Source organism: Carassius gibelio, chromosome A22 (genome assembly GCF_023724105.1).
Source record: "Carassius gibelio isolate Cgi1373 ecotype wild population from Czech Republic chromosome A22, carGib1.2-hapl.c, whole genome shotgun sequence".
Lineage (NCBI taxonomy): Eukaryota > Metazoa > Chordata > Actinopteri > Cypriniformes > Cyprinidae > Carassius > Carassius gibelio.
In genome coordinates, this window is record NC_068392.1 from 18,554,418 (window position 1) to 18,575,971 (window position 21,554).

General features: G+C 38.7%; 1 protein-coding gene across 2 annotated transcripts; it reads left to right on the forward strand.

The window, feature by feature from the left end:
• The first annotated feature begins 2,274 nt into the window (after positions 1–2,274).
• Positions 2,275–21,319, forward strand: LOC127943158 (TSC22 domain family protein 2-like). 2 transcript variants are annotated; one of them, XM_052539374.1, is made up of 4 exons: positions 2,275–4,203; positions 12,651–12,713; positions 19,433–19,484; positions 19,741–21,319. In XM_052539374.1, exons 1-4 carry the CDS (start codon positions 2,795–2,797, stop codon positions 19,987–19,989), a joined length of 1,773 nt encoding a protein of 590 aa, XP_052395334.1. In that variant the 5' UTR covers positions 2,275–2,794; the 3' UTR covers positions 19,990–21,319. The 2 variants fall into 2 exon arrangements, with proteins under 2 accessions (XP_052395334.1, XP_052395335.1); XM_052539375.1 differs by lacking the exon at positions 12,651–12,713 and having other exon boundaries at positions 2,276–4,203.
• The last annotated feature ends 235 nt before the right edge of the window (positions 21,320–21,554 follow it).

A 21,554-nucleotide genomic window follows, 5' to 3' on the forward strand; every position in this document is an offset into this window, starting at 1 on the left:
GTATTACAATTCAAAAAAAGGATCAACTGAATTATACCTGAGATGTACTTTCACAAGGTACAGCATAAATAGTTTTCTAATGGGACGCTAGTGTGCATGCGCGTTTAGAAGCCATCTATTTTGTATGACAAAGTTCATGGGTGTAATATATTATGTAATGTGTACCAAAAACAATAGTTATTACATTTCGCTGGAAGTACTATTCACAATGTATTTACAAAAGGTAATTTTTTTTTTTTTTTTGGTTTTTACCTAACATTTCACTTTGTTTTCAGGACCAAAAGTTCAGTAGACTATTCATCACCTCAAAAGCATTTCAAAAGGTTTTTTCACATGTGACAGATATTTAGATATTCTATATATATATATATATATATATAGATAGATAGATAGATAGATAGATAGATAGATAGATAGATAGATAGATATTTTACACGTATTACTTCAACAGGTGTTTAATTAAAGTGGTTCAGTTTCACTTATGCATTTATTATTGGCTGGCACAATCTTACTGATATAACGCGGAGAGAAACAACTAATGCAGCGATGAAGAGATTACAGCTCTTGAGCAGCATCTCGCAGAAATGTGCAAACATCTAGGACGGGATATTTACAAAAGTGACAGCAGAAAATACAACATGCACTGCGAATATTTCCATAGGATTGTTGACGTTTTTCGGATTTGTGTTATAAGAAGAAATATTAAGAAGAAAGCAACACGTGTTACTTGTCCAAATGAGATTAACAAGCAACATAACACTGCTTGAATGATCACAAAGTATTAAACCATTTCTCAAGCACAAAACTTTGCCCCATTGTGTCTATGATGCGCCAGCGACATCTTGTGGATCAGTGAATCTTTCCCAAGATACAAAGGCATGACTTTTAAATGCTTTTACTGTAAGTTTGCTTACACTGACACCACTTTATGTCAGTCTACGAAATTGTGACTCAAAGTTGGAAATAAACTAGGAAACCCTAGAAGTCAAACATGTTTTGGTAGGTTTTAAAACCAACCTGCTGTATGTTTTCCTCAGGTCCAGATTCACCTACTTTGGCTACTCCAAGCCAGAATAAACCTGACTGTTCTCGCATACTCTTGCTCAATAAAAATGCAACTTCCCGTTTAGATTTTAAATTTAGAGAAATTCCCTCAAACCCTTTTTATATCTCAGAGAAGCTGTTTGAACTGGAAGAAACCACAGCGTCCAGCCCACAGACATGTCTCAGTGTCTGGACGTGACAAATAGCACCTGTCTTCAGGCGATTGAGTCAAAGCCCTAGTATGGTAAAAATGCACACTGGACACATAAATGCAGCCAGCTAAAATAACAAGCGCGTCCCATTCACTCACCACAGGACCGAGGCAAATACAATAAACAATCAAATGTTGTGTAACTTCTGAGTGACACTCTGAATTCCAATGCGACTTTTGTTGATATTTTACATCTACTTTTATCTACAGCTTTATTATCACCTTTCAGGATTTTGCTATGACTAAATCCAGCAGTTTTCAGAAAGCTGCCTCCGTGTCTTCTAATACTCAAAACCAAAACAAACACAGCCTCCCCTACTTATTGGAATAGACTCATGCCTAAAATAATGACCTGGACTAATAAACAAACTCCATGAAAGATGTTTCTGTGTACACTAGCTGCATTCCTCCTCGCCCCCTGCGTGAACCTTTTACGAAATGCTCAACAAAGAAGAAACTGTGTTTTGTAAGATGATTTTGCTAGAAACACTGGAAGCATGACTCGGCAAAAATGAACAAATAAATCAATTGTTATGCAATAGAGAAACTTTAGATAGTACAACATCAATAAAACATTGGCACAAATATATAAATGTATGTGTGTGTGTGTGTAAATTATGTGATAAAGTTAGCGGAGATAATGTCCTACAATATCTGGTATTCTGTTAAAATAACTGTTAAAGTTGGCATAACAGGCCTGTTAAATATTAGCAAATCATTTTTCTTTTCAACATAACTCACAAACAAACCTGTTTGGTTGTGTCCAGTCTTGTTTCCCAAATTTACATAACACCACTTGAAAAATATCCTCGTGTATGACAGACCCTTTTGTAAATGCCCCTTTTGACAGAAAATAAGACTGAACTGTAAAATATGTCAATAGTACGTTTAATCAAACTTTATTATATCGTCTGAATTTCTTTCTTCTGGCACTTATTTAAAAAAGAATGCGTAGTGGTCGGTCGGTATTCCCGACTGAGTTACGTACGCTTGTGCGCGAGACACCCATAGCTCAGCGCGTGCGCTACGTAGCCATCTTGTGTAGAGCAGAGGAAGCGGAGCCGTTAGCTCGAGATCTGCGCTGACAGCTGACACACTGACAAACAAACCGTCACTCTGCTCCCGACAGGAACGGACAGTAAACATGCGTTAATACGTGTCGAGATGTCTGCCCGGTGTGTTTGACGGAGGATGTGTGCTTCTGAAGAAGGGAGAGTGTTGAGGACCGAACGCGCCTCAGAGTCACGTTAAATCCACAGACTGGAGAGAGCGGCCTGACGGAGACTCTCACACCGGGACACGGCCTTCGTTTAGGCCACGGAGAACAGGGAGACAGGCTCGGAAGGATTAAACACCGCTGGAATAAACCTGTCATTGTGTTTGGAGCCTCAGTTTAAAGGAGTGAAAATGCCGCGATGAGGGACTCTTGAGTTAGAGTGACGCAAATTACATGACAGTTTCATACACATTGCTTACATTGGAGCTGCGCGCTTCAGGCTGACGTGTTGAGAGCAGAGCAACGCGCTTAAAGCTGTCAAAATGTCTGCAATGACGTCGAAAAAGAAGAGCTGTTTTCAGATCACGAGCGTCACGCAGGCGGCGCAGGTGGCGGCCAACAGCCACACGGACGACACGGAGAGTTTAGAGGGCCCTGACGAGCCCAGGACTGAAAACATGTCCTCATCCGAGATATACGACATGTCCAAACCTGGAGATCTCCAGCCGGAGACGTGTGCTGTCAGTTTATCTGATGAATCGCTTCATAACGGAGCTGAAACATCTGGCCAAGATGGTCCCATGTGGACCGTCCCTGGTTCTCGTAGCACAGGTGCTGTTCATATGAACCCAGGAGGGACCGTCTCCTCCCTATCTTCAGGTTCAGCTGCATCACAGACTTCATCGCTTAGCAGTTCTGCCCCAGTAGGTAGTTGCAGTTCCCGTTTCAGGGTCATCAAACTAGATCATGGCACGGGCGAGCCCATCAAAAGAGGTAGGTGGACTTGCGCTGAGTTTTATGAGCGGGATACGGACGCTTCCTCATCCGCTCGGACTGTGGATAACGTCAAGTACGTTGGCACCACAGACCACGGCGTTGATGCACTGGGAGCCGCGGGAGGTTCGGTGGCTGCTCATGTTGGGCTTTCAGCACCGGCAGCCGAACCACACGCCGACAGCGGTTACATATCTGCCCCGTCGAACCCACCTGTGGAGGCTCAGCAGCAACCCTTCGGCGTTTCTCAGCAGGGATTAGGCCTCGTGAACCTTAACGGAGATGCCCACGCTCAACATCTCAAATCTCCCAGCATGCCTTCGACAACTCAACCACAGCCATTTTTCCCGGGAACACAGGCACAGAAACCTGTCCAGACTGTTACTCCGTCGAATCCGGCCCAGAGCGCCTTAGGGACTTCTCTTCCGGGGGGCGCTCACATGCTCGGATTCGTTCCCCAGCCCGTGGACGGCAGAGGGCTTCTCATCGCCCAGCCGGAGCATGTTCAGGGGCTGTTACAGCAGCCGGGCATCAGCACGGCTCTAGGGAGCGTGTCGGCCGCAGCTGTTGTACAGCAGGCACCAGTGCCGCTCATTCAGCCGGCGGTCACCGCGTCTGTCAGCGCCCTCGCTGGGGTCCCTGGTGTGCAGAATGTGCCTGCTGTTATGTCCAGTGCCTCTAATGCCCCCCAGAGCATGCCCAAACAGATGCAGCAGCATCAGCCTCAGGGCGTCCACAGTGGTTCATTAGTAGGACTGGGTGGGCTGATGACCCCTGCTAACTTTAGCCAGCTCCCCTCCGGTGTCACCCAGACCGTGGAGAACCAGAGGAACCCCGACGGGCTGCTCCAGAGCCACGTGCTCATGGGAACAGATGCCATCAAACCCCTGCAGCTCCACACTCCTGCTGTCCGCAGTCTGTTTGGAATAGCCATTCCCATCGATGGGGACGAGGACAGGTAAACCTCTATTCCTGGTGTTGCTCACTTCGATTAAGTAAAAGATCAAATATGCATTAAGTAAAACTTGTGCAGATAATATTAGCTTTTGAAAGCACGTTACCTTGAAAATATTTCCAGTTGTAGGAATGAATTTTGTTGGGTGAGAGTCAAATTTAGTGTTACATTTTTTTATTACACGAGTTGTTTTTCCACCACTTTTTTCAAAAACAGTGGTGACTCATTTTCACAATAATTGAAAACATAATTAAGGGACGTCCAAACTGGTCTCTGGAGGGCACTGACCTCTGAGTTGATATCCAGTCCTAATTAAACACACCTGAACCAGCTAATCAAGGTCTACAGGATTAATAGAAACTTCCAGGCAAGTGTGTTAAAGTTGGTTTGGAGCGAAACTCCCCGGAGTAGGATTCAACACCCGTCATAAATGTACCATATTTTATTATATATATCTCCATTTTTAATGAAATAATGTATATGTATAACACTATACTGTCTGTCATACCTTGGCATTACTTGATTTACATATGACTAGTTGCTGTTGTGTGGGGGCGTTTCTAATACAATAGATGAGGGAGTGATGGCAAATTTGACTTCTTACTCTATTCTGCCCACTCGTAGCCCCCCCCCCATTTATTGGAAAGTCATAAGCCCTATTCGCATGGGTTTAGTATCACCTGGTGACCTCCAGTCATTTGTAATAATTGCGGAGGTTGTCTGTGATCTTTATCCTGTGCGAATCGACCATGTCTGTAATTTGTAAAGTAAAAATCCCCCCCACAAAAGACCTACCATATTTCACCGAACACCGACGTCCTGTGATTATATATTACTCCCGTGCAATCTGGCCTGTCTGTGATTTGGCAGGACGTATATCATTTTTCGAAGTTTTTGTTTTCTATACGCCTTTTTATCCATCTTTGATCGTGTTTTGGGTGCTGTCATCATATCGCTACACCATTCAATTTACATACAGAGAAAGCTGAAAAGGTTTTAAGGTTAATGTGTTACAAATAAATCAAGCATAAAGCTTGAGATATTATATGTGAACCTGGTGAAATGTAAATGACACAGCGCAAGAAACTATATTAATAAAAAAAAAACACATTCAAAACCACACAAGGTCCCCAGATAATACTAATCCTGTGCGAATAGGGCTATACAAACACTATAGTATATTTAAGTCTACAGAATAGAAAAGAAAAAGACTCGTGGTTCTCAAACATTAGTGGTACAAGTTTATATCTAATGTATGTGAACTTGACTTTATAAAATTGACCTCGACAAGTTGGTTTAAAAGTCTCTGAAAAACGTGGCTCAGAGATGTGTAGATCTGAGGAGACGTAGTTATTTCCCCTGTCCTTCGAACTTGTGGTTATGATCATTTCATTGGTAAAGCATCTGGAAAGTTTGACACAACTATCTGACTCAAGTGATCTTGTTTTGTTTTGTAGAAAAAAATCCACATCAAATTTACCCAACGTTACTACCCAGTTCCTAAAGATTGTTTTGGTGCCACTGTTTCCTCCTCACATGCTTTTCCCCAGAAGCTGAGCTGTTTATTTAGGCTGATTAGGTGATGCTAGTGTGTGTTTCTGTCTCGTGATGTGCAGAACTATGCACTATCACTGATAAGGCCTTCAAACCCGTGTAACATCTGCATGATGTTATGCTGTATTTGCATATTGTCTACTGTCAGCAGTTGGTAGGAATCCAAAAAAAATCTGTACATTCTTTGCTGAATACATGACGACTCCATTCTTGACTCTCTTGGCTTCTTAAGATTGCTCAGAGCAGACCTGTGACCTTCGCAGATTTAGGTTAAATTGCACTCGTTTGTTGACGTCACAAATATTTTGCCGTCTACATCTAATTAAATTGACGTGAGTCATTTTAAAGACTAAAAAACTTGTTATATGCAAATAAAGCGTCCACTTGCATATTTCAAATAACTTAATGTTCCAAAGTGTCCAATTTTCATTCAGGGTTAATGCATTTTACCAATAGATCTTTAAGTAGAGAAAATACCAGCAGCTTTCAGATACGTCTTAACTGTAATCTTTAAATCTTTATACTTTGCTAATGTGCTTCAAACCACTAGGATTTACCCATTTGTCAGCAAGAAGTTTTTTGTAAGGAAGTGAAAGTCATTTAAAATAGAATAACAGTTTAATATGATCATATATTCTTTTTTTGTATTTTAATACGTAAAGTAGTGTACATTGTTTAATTTTTACTTAAATATATCTGTGACTCTGAATGATTTTGCCACAGAGGGAAATCATATTGTTCAATAATTGCAATGTTTTTAGTATTAGTCTGTTTCATATGAGTTTTAATAATATTCCTCATGAGTAAATGACGCCTTAAGCAAATGTTGAAAAGTAATATGCATTTTATATTACTTAGCTTCTGCATTTACACAGCCTCAAAAGTTGCTGCTTGCAGGTATATTTATGAATCCTTTACTGTTTGCCAACATACCATAAATTACAGTTTCAGGATGAGTATTTGATGAGTAACTATTACACATAATGACTTCACCTTGGGCTGGAAGATTTTTTATTTTGTGCATTTTTCAGCCAAACGCTGTATTTCTGTGGCTCTATTAAAATCGGTATGCTTCATATTGAGAGCTATAATACAGATCACACTTTCTGTTTCCATTTTACTTTTAAAGACCGAACTTGTGCCATTTTTTGGATCGTTGTTGAAGTGAACATTTGTCCGTTTGGAGACTAAACTGTTTTAGGCCATTTAAACAGAACATGTTGCATCCATTTTATATATATATATATATATATATATATATATATATATAAATAATAGGAAAGTACTATTTTAGTTTTTATTCCATATCCATTTTAATAGCTATGGGTTGATTGCACTGGCCGATACCAGTTAGTCTAATCTAGCCATCGGTATTAGTAAAATTCACTATTGCAAAGCTTGAAGGAATAGTTCAGCCAAAATTGAACATTTGCTGAAAATATCTTCACCTTCAGGCCATTTAACATTTCGATGAGTTAGTTTCTTCATCAGATTTGGAGAAATGTAGCATTTTATCACTTGCTCAACAGTGGATGCTCTGCAGTGAATGGGTGCCACCAGAGTCCGAACAGCTGATAAAGCCATTGCAATAATCCACAAGTAATCCACACCACTCCAGTCCATCAGTTCAATTAAATTAATTTAAATTTATGCATTTAGCAGACGCTTTTATCCAAAGCGACTTGCAGTGCATTCAGGCTATCAAGTTTTACCTATCATGTGTTCCCGGGGAATCAAACCCCCAACCTTGTGCTAGATAACGCAAAGCTCTACCACTTGAGCTACAGGAACACTCAGTTAACATCTTGTGAAGTGAACAATGCTGTGTTTGCAAGAAACAAATCCATCAAGACATTTTTTAACTACGAAACCTTGCTTCGGGTTATCTTGTCTAAATAAGGAGAGAAATATGCACAGATCCATCAATGTTTCCAAGCAAAAACCATTTAAAAGAAATATTGTGATGTCTTCCTCAGCTGTTCAGACTCTTATTCTGATGGCACCCATTCACTGTAGAGCATCCATTGCTGAGAAACTGATGAAATGATGCATTTCTACAAACCTGTTTCCATGCAAAAACAAAACGATCTTGAATGGCCTGACGATGAGTACATTTAAAATGTACTTTTTTGCGTGAACTATTCCTTTTGGAAAAGACATCTTTTCTCTCACCTTTGAGACTGAGATCTACTCATCAGCGTTTGAGTAGTTAATCTGTTTATACCCAAGATTATTGCATTAACTGAGGATAATGCGAGATGTCTCAGTTCTCCAGCATATTAAATACCCAGGAAATGACCCTTGACAATTTTGACTTTCACTCATCATTTTCTGTTCCCCTTATAAAGGGCTTAAGAAAGAGGAATTGACCTTTTAACAGATATGAAGAAATACATCAGTTTATTAACTTACTGAAATGAGTTGGTGAAGCGTGGTGAACGCCTCAGGATTTGTGGAGAATGCGTTACAGGGTTCAGACCAGCTTAACTTTGAATACGTTTGAACAGTTACAGACTGCTATTTCTCACTTATGCAATAAAGCACAGCTTTTTAAAGAAAGTTTGTTATCATAATCCTCTGTTGTTGTAGTTGCTATCTTCCAAGGGTTGTGTAACTACACCTACCTCACTATTATCATCTTTATATTTGTTGATAGATTTTGAAAAATAAGTATTGTCTTTTGTTTCTACATGTTTTGTACCTGATTGAGAAACGGCAGTAGCTGAAGTTTGTTTATTTGAAGAGCAGGTGTGCTGCTGATGTTTTATTCCTCACAGTAATGGTTCAGTTGAGTCCCCTCACCTGTGCTCTCACAGTAAGGTATGTCTATGTATTATGCCATCATGTTTTGTAGGGATGTACGATATTGTATTTTTGCCGATATCCGATATACAGATATACCGACAGGTGAGGCCGGTATAAATCCGATATACCGATTTCAGCTCATTTTGACCGATACCGATATATTTTCTTTTGTTTGGAAACAACACCAAGTCTCTCCTTTGCAAAAATTATAAGAAAATATTTACCACTTTGGTTAGTTTTTAACAAGAACTTATTTGTTAGAATAAACAAAAATGAAGGTTTTAGAAATGCATTGAAGCTTTGAAAATAACTATAAATAAACTATATATCAATCGCTGCATTCCACCCCCCCAGAAAAATCCAGTACTAACCATAACATTTTATTTTAAGATTTAACATTTATAGATAGTCTAAAGCAAAAGAGTTCTTTCAGAGTTTATGATTTGTTTAAAAAATAAAATAAAACTGATTACACATCATTAATGAATAAACCCATATATATAAAATTATTTAATTTACAAGAGTCTTGTTTGTGATTTTTTTTAAAAAATTTTTTTTATCAGAAATGTTTACTTTATCACACACCAAAAGCATCATTCTGTACCTGCTTTCACAGATTAAATGCAGTGATCCAAAAGAGTGAATTTAGTCATCATTCAGACAAAACTTTAATTTAAGAAAGAGCCATGCTGTTGACTTGATCTAATCGCTAGTAGACCCTGAGCACATGTGATTTAACATATACCTCTTATCGGCAAGAAATATCGGGATAATTTTTTCATATCGGGCCGATGCCGATATTTACATTTAAAGCTATTATCGGCCGATTCCGATATCAGTCTGATAATATCGTTCATCCCTAATGTTTTGGAAGACTTGACCTTACAGTTGAGCATGTAACTCACTCATAAAGGCTTCACTTCATTATATGAAGCTGAAACATTGTGCTTTTAACATCGGTTTTTAACAGACTAGTCTTAGGACCCAAATCTCCAGAAGGTTGAAGCATAATAAAACCTCAAAGATTACTTTTGAAATTATATTGCATTTAGAGATTTGTTTAGGTTTTTTTTTAGAAAGAAACTGTCATGTCATGTCATGTCATGACACGCATTAATTCCAGATATGAGGAAATGTTGTTACTGATAAAACACATTTTAAATTAGTCGAACACTTCCTCTATTTGTATCTCTGTCCATTTCAAGTGAATTTAAGTTGTACTTTGTAATCACTCATTGATCAGAACGGCTCGCAAACTTACGAAATCCCCGGAAAACCTTCAAGCAGGCATTCTTCAGATTTTGGTAGAGCAAAATAAATAGAACTAAAATTGAACTACATTTTTTTATATATATAGACAATTGGATCGTAGTAAAAGGAATTTTATTTATTATTTATTTGTTTTACATCACATTTCTGTCAACATTTTTAAGAAAAGTTATGAGTTAAATGTATAAACAACAATATTAAAGAGGTCATATGATGCTGCTAAAAAGAACGTTATTTTGTGTATTTGGTGCAATGCAATGTATTTATGCAGTTTAAGGCTAAAAAAACATTATTTTCCACATAATGTACATTATTGTTTCTCCTCAATGCCCCACCTTTCTGAAACGTGCCATTTTTTACAAAGCTCATCAGTCTGAAAAGCGAGGTGTGCTCTGATTGGCCAGCTCTCCAGCGCATTGTGATTGGCTGAATATCTTGAGTGTGTGATGGAACTGTTATGGCACTTAACATGTTTTGATGTGTGTTCCGGCACAACAAGACAAAACCAATGAAACCCATTACTATTTCGAGGCATTTGTTGCATCCAGCGGGGACATAATGACTGATTATAATGACTTATGCTGTCTTTTTAATGCGTGGAGTTGCGTATTGCGCTGCGTAAACATAAAACCATCTCTTGCATTTGTGATCAGAGAAATAACAAGCCTTCTCTACACTGACTAATCATTGGCAAATTATTTTTTGAGAGCATCTTTCTATGATATTATAGACCCTTTGTTTTAATTTTAGTTGATAGTAGACATCCTGACATATAATTAAGAGTATTTGTGATGCCCTCTTCTTTGAATGCTCTGTTTCTATAGATTCATTGTTATTAGAGCTCTACAGCTTTGTGTACAGAAACCTGTTTCTGTGTAATCCTCTGCCAGCTTCACGTCCTCAGGGCAATTCCATTTGTCAGTCGTCATCTTTTAGTGGATTCTTGAAAGAATATTTCCACCAAGTGTTTGTCTTACGCACCATTTATCCATTTAGGGTGGATGGTTCTCGATATATATTTTTCCTTTTTTTGACCGAATTCATGCAACCATTTGTTTAAGAGTTATGCTATCATGGAAAGTTTTCACAAGAAATTCTGTAGAAAGATTTGCAGATTTCATCAATGTTTGGTGGCTGAAAGTTTTGCAAGTGTACACTTTTTTTGGAGGGGGGGGGGTCCTTTTGGGGACAATTAGAGTGTCGTACACTCAGCTCCATTTTGATTAATAATGAATATAAATTATACTTTTTTTAATGCTTTAGATTTATAATTCAACATATGTTTTGAATCTAAACATCTAAAAGTAATAGTTCACCCAAAAATGAAAATGTCCTCACTCTCAGGCCATCCAAGATGTAGATGAGTTTAATTCTTCATTAGTGTCTCACCAATGGATGTTCTGCAGTGAATGGGTGCCGTCAGAATGAGAGCCCAAACAGCTGATAAAAACATCACAATAATCCACAAGTAATCCACACCAATCCAGTCCATCTGTTAAAGGGATAGTTCACTTTGAAACAAAATGTTGGTATGTTTTAGCTTACCTCAAGGGCATCCAAGATGTAGGTGTCTTTGTTTCCGCAGTAGTTTCAATTTTGGATTTCAGACAGTGCAGATTGGTGGCATATCGTGTGGTAAACAGTAAACAATGAGTGACGTACACGAGCGAGAGATCACTTCTGGTGATTTCCGTGCTTGCGCAGACTAAGCCAGTACGTGCACACGTCACACAACAGGAAGCACACGCACCCTCAGATCAGTTGGACGTGGTTGTGTACAAGAGGTAAAAACTATATAAATACTGTTTGTTTTCTTACACAAACCGCTCGTTTCGTGTCTTAGGTCATCAATGTGTACTTATGATGGGGAATTGTTTAATTTGGACTCCTCTGTGCATGCTCTTTGAGGTGGTGACCATAGACCTCCATTATATGAGTGACAGACAAGAACGGTTTGTCCTAAAAATATCAAAATGGGAAATACTGAGGAAACAAAGTCACCTACATCTTGGATGCCCTCGAGGTAAGCTAAAACATACCAAAATTTAATTTGAAAGTGAACTATCCCTTTAACGTCAGGAGAAGACAAAAGCTGCATGTTTGTACGAAACAAATCCATCATTAGACGTTTTTAACCTCAAAACCTTTTTTTGATACTTTAGATTTATAATTCATGATGTTTTATTATTATTAACAAGAAACGAGGTCAGGGCAATTCTACGGAAGCATGTTTCCTCCACTAAACAAAAAATTTCAACTTTTTATCTAACAATTCTGACTAATTTTATCTCATGCAAGTCTGAGAAAAAGGTCAGAACTAGCGAGTTGAAAAGTCAAAATTGTGAGATTTTTGGAAATGGCTGTTCTATCCAAGGAAGCCTCATAAAAAAAAATAAAAAAAAGTCAAGTCTCAAAGTCAAGTCAAGTCATTGCTGGCCACAGGATAATGGTCACTTTGTAACATTCACTGGGTTGCATGATCAACCAAAGAAATCGCATGATTCTTTTTTAGGTAAACTTGGTTTAAAATCAATGCGATCATCTGTGTCTCACACTCAGCAGTTGTTCCGACTTTTCCTGTTTGGCATATATTCATTCTGAACTCTGAATACTCCAGGGCTGTTTGTGAGGCCTCAGACACCAGAGCTGTTTCACACCTGGTGATTTTTCACTGTACATATGAATGGCCATTCAACTTGGTCTCGAAAGCCCTTAAGGCATCACATCAGCTTTGTTTTGGTCTTTCCTTCCAAGCCTTGGACATTATATTTTAATACCTTATTCATATTTCTCTCTCTCTCTTTCTTTCTTTTATCTGCAAGGAACCCCTCCATGGCTTTCTATCAGGCCTTCCCAAACGGCAGGTCGAAGGTCATCAGTGATGGGTATGATCACTGTGTGTGTGTGTGTGTGTGTTATAGTGCACTCTTGGCAGCCGTGAGTGTGCATGGAGTGATCATGGCATCTAACATCCATAACAAGTAGCACTCTTACAAATGGACTCTTTTCACATGCTGATGATGCTTTTACACATGTATGCATTTATTAGCATTGTAAATCTTTATTAAAATAATGGTTGTACTTTTTTTCTTCTTTCACAAAAATAGTCTCCTATTTGCCGCTGTAGCAGTTTACTCAAATTTGACTACTTCTGAGAACCCTGGAAATGTGAAAAGGGTCCATTGTTGACTCTTTTGGCTTGGGCATGTTTTAAGGGCACTCACACACTAGAGCAAATACTGACTGAGAGGATGTGTTTGAAGCGTTTAGATAGACCTGGGTCAATTAGAAGTCTAGCAGACTGGAGTTACAGTTAAAGTAATATTAATCTTTGAAGAAATTTGAATACTAGTCCATATCGCGATTAGAGTTAAGTGTACTGACTTACCTTTGATTAATTCATTCAAAATTTGGCGAATTCCGTGACATTCCGCATTATACATTCCATTTTTATGATTGGATTCCGCAATTCCGTGCTTCTCGCATCCTGGAAATCATAGGGCTTTACTCATTGTCATGTTCTAGGGGTGTTATACATGTTTTATGCCTTTAATGTTGTGGCATTTTTTCTCTGTGGTATCAAATATCAAATTTTCCGAGGTATCGTATCGAAATGATAAATTCCAGTATTGTGACAACACTAATCCACAGTTGATCATTCATGGTCCTACAGAGCCACTTTCTTGCAGGACTGTAAACTTCCTAATATAATACGACCTATATGGCAAATTACCCATATATTATGTATCAGATTTTAAATATGTTCGGTATTTTAAGGCGATTTTAGAATACATTTCATTTGTCACACGTCTACTAAGAATGAGCTGCATGATTCTGTGCAAGTTTGGGGTGTTCTGAACAACTCTATAGATAAAGTTAACATATATAGAAAGTATCTGATTAAAACGTGTAGTTTGTAGAACCATTTCTTCAAAATGTCCATTAGAGGTGTTTTTCATCTGGCTTTGCATGAGTACATTGAGTACTAGTTTACTTAAACCTCAGAGGCACAAATTGACATTTGATTATGACTGAAAATTCGGTAGCTGTTGAACAAAGGGAGGGTTGCACTGACGGTGAGCCAGAAGAATTTAACATGACTGTGTGACTCATAACTCTTTTGGAAAGGATGGTATTCATGTCAAGAGCAGATTTGTAATATTTGCTACATGTTTGCTCCTGTCAGCACTGAAGCACAGTGTTGACAGCTGTCAAACCTAATATAAATGACTGATTTCTAATGCTGTGACTCACACTGGTATGCCTGAAGATTTGCATAATTTGGTCTAATTGTTATGACGAACTGTAGTAACTTTCAAATGAACATTTTTGCCTTTTTTTTTTTCCAGAACCATAAAACAATTAAACTGCTTGGCTGGTGGTTTCTGCACTTTATGCATAAGAATGATTGTTATAGATCATTAGGGCAGTTGCGTGTTCAACGCTTGTTCATAGTCTGAAAGCTCTCTAGGGCAGATAAGAAAACGTGAGCTTCTTATTTGACTATTAGTCCCACTCTTTTATATCCATCCAAAGGCTCCAGGGCTTTTAGTTACAGGCAGAATTCCATGGAAATACTTCAGTTTGAGAAAATTTGCATGGCTTTTTGTCTTTTTAAGTACAAATGCATTGGTATTTTGGTTGGAGTAGTTGTTAGATTAATGATACTGATAATAATAAAGTGAGATGATCCAAATATGTGTAAATGTGGAATAGTAAAGGGATGTATTTCCAATAAGCCTGGCTAGAAAGAAAGTCATACTGGTCGGAACAAGACGTGAGTAAATAATGACTGAATTTCTATTGTTGACCAAACCTGCATGTTTTTGTAAAGATGTCCTTACAAATTCAGATTACGAAATCTGTTGGCTTTCAGTTAATTGAATTTGGAATACTTTTTCTTTTTTATCCCCCTAGAAAACTGCATTGACTGGCTAAATCAAGCACAATGTTGAGCACATGGAAGTCAGGGTTGTGTAATGGATTCCTGTGTTTTGGATTAGAATGAAGAAAAAATCTGAGTGAAGATTCCAAACCAGCTTCTATTCGTTTGTCAAAGTAGACCAAGAAGCTGCTTATCCAACATGTGAAGCTCAATTATGTGTTTACATCTACAAATAGCCAGACAAACATGGGAAATATATATAATGCCTATGATGACTAAAATGACTAAAGAGCCCTTCCAAGGGGCCATATTCTTGTAATGAAGTATAATTTCCACACTGGGTGTTTGCCATTTGCGGTGTTGACTGGTTCAGTGTACGAGTAATTGGTCACAAGCTAAAGTCTAACATTAGATTGATTCATTAAAGTGTTTTCATATAGTGTAGTCTGAGACTCATCAGCATTCTCTGTAAAACAGTGAATGCTTGCAGATTTAAAGAGGCTGTTTCACTAAGCTACAGCATGAACTCTGCTAAGCTCAACCAATTCATTAACGAGATCTCTCAAGACTCTGAACTTGTTTACAACTAATGGGTGTTGAGGATGAAACACTCATGACTCTGATTAGGAGCTGAAGGAACTACGTGAACTTTACCGGCTTTACATCGAAGATACCCTCTTAACGACAGTTACGCCATATCAGACTCATTCACTTGGGACTTTTTGCATTCCTCTGTTTTTTTCTTATGTAATCATGCACTAAACCGAGTTGCTTGACCATTGCACATACGCTTTGCAGCATATTCCAAAGCCTCTCATCGATTAATTAGATAATAGAAGAGACAGAAGTCGTCGTAATTCACTGAAAATCTTGACATCCGCTCTAGTTCGTCATGAGAGAATACATACAAATCATTATTATGAGTCAAATCCTTTTCCAAATCCAAATGTGCGGTGTTACAACTTGTCGGTCACCATGAAAAATGGTGTTAAAACAACAACCTAATCATAAGAAGGAAAAAAAATGGTATCATGTCTCCGGGTAAAGCCTGGATACCTTGTGAGTTCGAAAGAATTTTCTGTGCGTGTTCCTCTCCGCATCTTTAATTACTAATACAGGTAATTTTCTTGAGAACTGAGCTTCCCATGTGTGGGTGATTTTATTGCAAGGAGGACGTTTGAGTTGGAATAGACTGTTTTATGTTAGTCACAATGCCATGTAAATAGGTTTGATGTCATGCGTCTAAATTGCTGAGATTGGAGTAATGCGATATTGTCAGGCCAACTGTTGTGAACAAATATTGCAACATGACTTCACCACTTACAGCTGGTCCAACTCTGTTTGTTTAACTTCATGAGTTTCAATCGTCAAAGTTTTTTCCATATTTTAACATCTTTTTAATACTTTATTTTTTTTTTCACACTTTTTTTTTTTTTTTTTTTTTTGCAGAACATACTTTTGTTAATCTTGACATTTCCTTTATTATTGAAAGATCAGAATCTCTGTTCCAAGTTAAGGAGCTGCCTTTCTTGCCAAGAGTTAGCTTGGTATATCAGCAAATTGCACTGAATTTAGACCAAGATATTGTTTGTTTCCTAGTAGATTTAACTCTGGATCCTGTGGAAATGGTGCCTCCAGAATCTAGCCAGTCTTTCTTAGAGGTCCCATTTGGGTAAACAGTTCTGTATTCAGCAAGTAATATATACATATATATATATATATATATATATATAGACTAACATGCACTATTCTGATGCTTGCAGCCTTTATACTTGACAATAAACACCAGTTTAGAGCAGATGCAGTGGAAACTAGAGACCATTAATCACAGATTTCACAATTTTTTGGTCTAATTTAAGAGGCTCTTTATACTGACAACATCTGAATTAGTGCTGCAACGACGCGTCGACGTCATCGATTACGCTCCACACTGTTTGTTTACATCTCGCGTGATGGCATACTGGGAATGGAGAAAGTTGCATTCTATCACAAAAACAGAGACCACTGTTATCAAAAGTATGGGAATACTTTAAACAGAGGACAAATAAAATGGCCCTTTGTTCCCTTTGCAAAACCGATATGGTGTACCACGGCAGCACAGCTTCGATGCGCGAACACCTTAGAGGAAAACATCTTGGCGCTCTCCGGTGTTACGGTTTAACTGGTTACCGTGTGATCTGGTGACCAACTTCCTGGTTGAGGTCTGATATTCTTGCGCTTGCGGCATTCTGAAAAGTTGATGTTTTTAACTCGATGCGGTGCGGACGCGCCTGGAAAAAAAACGAGCGCTTCACGACCGCGTCGGTTCCATTATGAGCGCGCTTATCGCGCGCCTACATTGGAAATAACAAGCTTGAGCGCGCAAAAGACGTGATATGCAAACGGCCCCTTAAAAGACAGCGTGCCGCGAGACAACAGTCACAAACCACCGAGCCACCCCGAATCAGCTCCAGATCTCTGGAAACCATGCTAAACCATAGCAGAACCCTGACTACATTTTATGGTTTGTGATGCTAAAGAACATTTCATGACGTCTCAGACAACTGTAAATTTATGGCTACTGTGGTTTAATTATAAACGCTATCATAAACTCATATTTACCATAGTAAAATAATTTTCTTTGCCTTTTTATTATTTTATACTGTAAAAACTTCAACCACATTGGTTGAAAATGAATAAAGGTTGAAATATTATATTAGAAGTTGTACTTATTTTTTTTTTTTGTAAAGTTATCCAAAGAATTCATTAGCTAATTAAAAAAAAAGAACATTAGATTAATTATTTATTATAATAAAAATAATCGTTAGATTAGTCGACTAAACGAAAAAATTATCGTTAGATTAGTCGACAGAAAAAATAATCGTCAGTTGCAGCTCTAATCTGAATCAGTGAAAGAGGGAACTGCTTTTAATACGAACACATTCATGAAGTTGGGCTTTACACCTGATCGCCATCCATTAAATGGAAGATTCTTGTAGCCTGGAATACGTCCGTTCTGTTTGACCACACTTTTTGTTGTTTAGTGCCTGGAGCAGTGCGTTAGTTGTGCAGATTGTGAAATTGAAAGACTTGATGTGGTTTAGGATACACCTGTGTTCTGCGACGACGTGTCTGTTTGCATGTACACGTTTGTGTGACGTGCCTGCGGTCCCGGTCCCAGTCCCTGTGTTGTATCCCAGAAAAAAAGACTAAAGATTGTTTTTGTGACCACTGATACCCAAAATTCAATTGGAGGCTGGTGACTCTTTGCGCTCACCAACCTTGTGCATGTTAACCATTTATATAATTAGTCAAAACAGATCTGCCTTTACTTCATGAACATATGTGTTTAATATAAAAACACTACTAGTCAAAAGTTTGGAATAATTCAGATTTAAAACTTTTTTCTCTCTCTCATTAATTTCTTAAGTACAATTTAAAATATCTGAATATATTTTAAATTAAATGTATATGTCTGTTATGGCAAAGCTGGATTTCCAGCATCGTAACCCGTTTTTTTTGTGTGTGTGTGTGTGTTTGACATGATTCTTCAGAAATCACTCCAACTAGTAAAATAATGTGTTTTCTAAAGCTTCATGACTACTTCCCACTGTAAAATGTTATCTTTGAATGTACTGAAAGCTCGCCTGGTTTCAAAACGAGGAGGCACAAGTCAGATGTGTGTTTATCGACCGCTCTAAAAATACAAGCGCGTGCACGAGCTCGCTGCTGTGTGGCTCCGCCTCCCGGTCGACGTCACTCTTGGCCACGCCCCCCGCGAGGGCACAGATTCCTTAAATCCCGAGGAGCGCCGCTGTACAGTATGAAAGGCTCACTGATCATCAGCATGCGATCCAAGATGACTTACTGTCTGCCGTGCTCCCCGGGGTCCTCTCCGACATACTCCGGGAGATTACTGCCCTACCGAGCGAGGTGCAGGTAAACAGGCGCTTTTATTAATCAGAGAGAACTGGGTCTATGTGATATTATTATTCTATCAGATTTGAGACTGGATGTGTTGGGAACAGAGCCTGTGACGAAGACGCGCGCGTCACGTACGCCGCGCAAAGGACTATGAATACATTAATAACTTTGTTGTAGGCTACTTTACAGGTCACACGTCTATACTAAAACACTTCTGCATGCAAGGTGTTTATTAAACGAAAGTGAACTTGATTTATGGTTAGTTTCCGTTCAAGTCTCGGTTGTTTTGATCGTATAAACAGGCGTTATTGCGCAACGAGCAGGACACAACTCGAAAACCATTACTCTTGAACTTTCCCCAAAATATCAGCGCTCATGAAACAAGTGAGACCCGACGGTCACTGAGGGGTAGCACGAACTAACAGTATCAAAGAATGCGAAAGGTCTCCGGTTTCTGTTTATTATGGCGAATTGCGCTTGATATTTAGCTCAGTCTGTTGGTAGTTTTATTTATTTATTTATTTATTTTGCAATAGTATCATACATCTTCATAACTTAAATATGCATGCACAGGTTCTGAATATTTTTCCTAATGCGTAATGGAAAATGATGTCATTTCTGTCTTATCTCGGAGCTGTCAACACGTGTGTGATTTGACATGATATGTGCTGATAAGCCCAACAAGGAAATGTCATCTAAAGTCCCCATTGTGAATAACTGCAGACGGATGATGTGTGATTCAGAAGAGATTATGTAACTGTCTTCCTCAGAAGAGATCTTGGTGTAAACTCTCTCTCTCTCTCTCTCTCTCTGCAGTGCCTCTGGCGCCAGTGCTGTGGCCATCGATAACAAAATAGAGCAAGCCATGGTGAGTGTTTAAAAAAACAAAACCCTTTTTTTATCATGTTAATTTATTGTTGATGCTGTTATAGATGCTGACATCACCTTAAACTAAATCACTACTACTATGCAATTGTCTAAAAAAAACATTCTTGAAAAGAAATCCTTGTTAAGCAAAAATGCGTCTGATATGATTCACTATTAATGTTTCTCGCCATAATCCTAGCCACTGAAGTAAAGCCTCCGAAACGTTTATCTGACAAGCGCTGTGCTCTCCTCCTCAGGATCTTGTGAAGAGCCATTTGATGTACGCGGTGCGTGAGGAAGTGGAGGTCCTGAAGGAGCAGATCAAGGAGCTGTACGAGAGGAACTCTCTCCTGGAGAGAGAGAACGCAGTATTAAAGTCTCTGGCCAACACGGAGCAGCTGACCCAGCTCAGCACTTCACCCCCACAGACGCCGCTCAGCACCGTCCTGCAGGGAGGAGGCACACTCGTGACCCTGCCCCCGCATCCCAACGTGTCCACGGCGTGAACACACGCATCAACAAACCAAAACATGACCATCTGCTACGGAGATTTTGGTTTCCAGTGGAGTTTTCCTCTTGTGGAGAGCCATGCTTCTGGTCTTCCCCAGTATTAGACGCTCATCATCTCTGGAGAGAGCAGGACTGGCTCTGTGATGGGTGCCGTCGCTCTCGGAGGGCGCGGGCTGCTGGCTGGCCGAATGAGTTCAGTAGAGGAGTGAAGATTAGCAGGACGCTCGTCCCAGGCCAAGCCAAACACGTGGAGCGCTCCAGCAGGAGTCCCTTCGGCTCTTTAGTTTCACTGTCTGCATATATTTATTAGAGGGCTGCTATTTTCATAATGTAAATGAACAATGTAACAGAGATCTATTATATATATATATATAGAGAAAGAGAGATATAAAGAACCATTCTTTTGGTTTCTGAGATGTTCGATTCTTGTTTGACAAGGCAATGATGTCCCCGTGGCACAGATCCAACACTAAAAGTGATTCGGTGAGATGTCTGATAGAGTCCTGTGTGGTCTGGGGTTGAATGTAAAGAGTGTACAGGTGAGCAGCATTAATAAAGGATTGCTCTTTGGGATTTAATTAACTACACTTTCCCTGAGTACTTCAATTCTGATACATTTTGTATTTTAAACTGGGGATGGAGGTGTGAATTAGTTGTAACCAAAGAAAAAAAGCAGTGTGTTTTGTATATTGTGTATTTTCTTGTTTGTATGCACGTTTGCGCTTTTTTTTTTTTTTTAATACTTTGTCACCTTTTGTTTCTGATTGCCATGTGTCCAGCGTGATCTATCAGACTGTTTTCTTACCTCATGTGTTTTGTTTGTCATAATTTAAGCAGTCTGTGAACGATGTTTGATTATGGACGGTGAAGGGTGATTTTTGGAATAACGTAAAAGAGCCAATTGTTTTCATTTACGTGGTGTTAAAAAACGTGATTTACAGATTAATGTTAATCACATTACAGAAAATGTTCGAAATAAATGGCGATTTATATTTGCAGTGTTCACAGATGTCATGTGTAGGGCATGTCCTCTGTTTTAATGTCTTTCGTGCCTCTTTTACCAGAGATGCAGTGATCTGGTTGATTTTCTGCCCTGTTTGAGCCAAACAGAAATCTTGTACAATCACTGTACATCAGTCTGAACTTTTTAGGTCTGCTTGTTTATCTTTTTTCTTTTTTTGGTTGTCGTTGAAGGAAATGTAGTATACAAGCAGAATGCATTGTACTTGATCACTGAGCCTTTCTGAAAATACCCTTTTAATGTGCCATTTGGAAAAAATATTAGTTTTCTGTCAGAAATAAATTACTGTTCAATTGAGAACTGAAGCATTTTAACTGTGTCTATATTATTGTGCATAACTCACACAACAAGGTTTTTTTTTAAAGCATTAAGCAGGACGTGTGGATCACTGTTGCCATCTACTGGCCATTTCTCTACTTGCAATTAGAGCTAAAACCATCGAATTACAAAATAAATATTTAACTTTTTAGCTTGTTTTGTTTAGTAGAACTGTGTTTATATTAAAAAGTATATATTATATTATAAAATGAATCCAAACGA

Excerpts from the sequence above, each read along its gene's own strand:
- LOC127943158 (XM_052539374.1), top strand. The coding sequence starts at position 2,795 with ATGTCTGCAATGACGTCGAAAAAGAAGAGCTGTTTTCAGATCACGAGC. Across the intron at positions 4,204-12,650 it reads ATCGATGGGGACGAGGACAG|GAACCCCTCCATGGCTTTCT; the intron begins GTAAACCTCTAT and ends TTTATCTGCAAG. Across the intron at positions 12,714-19,432 it reads TCGAAGGTCATCAGTGATGG|TGCCTCTGGCGCCAGTGCTG; the intron begins GTATGATCACTG and ends CTCTCTCTGCAG.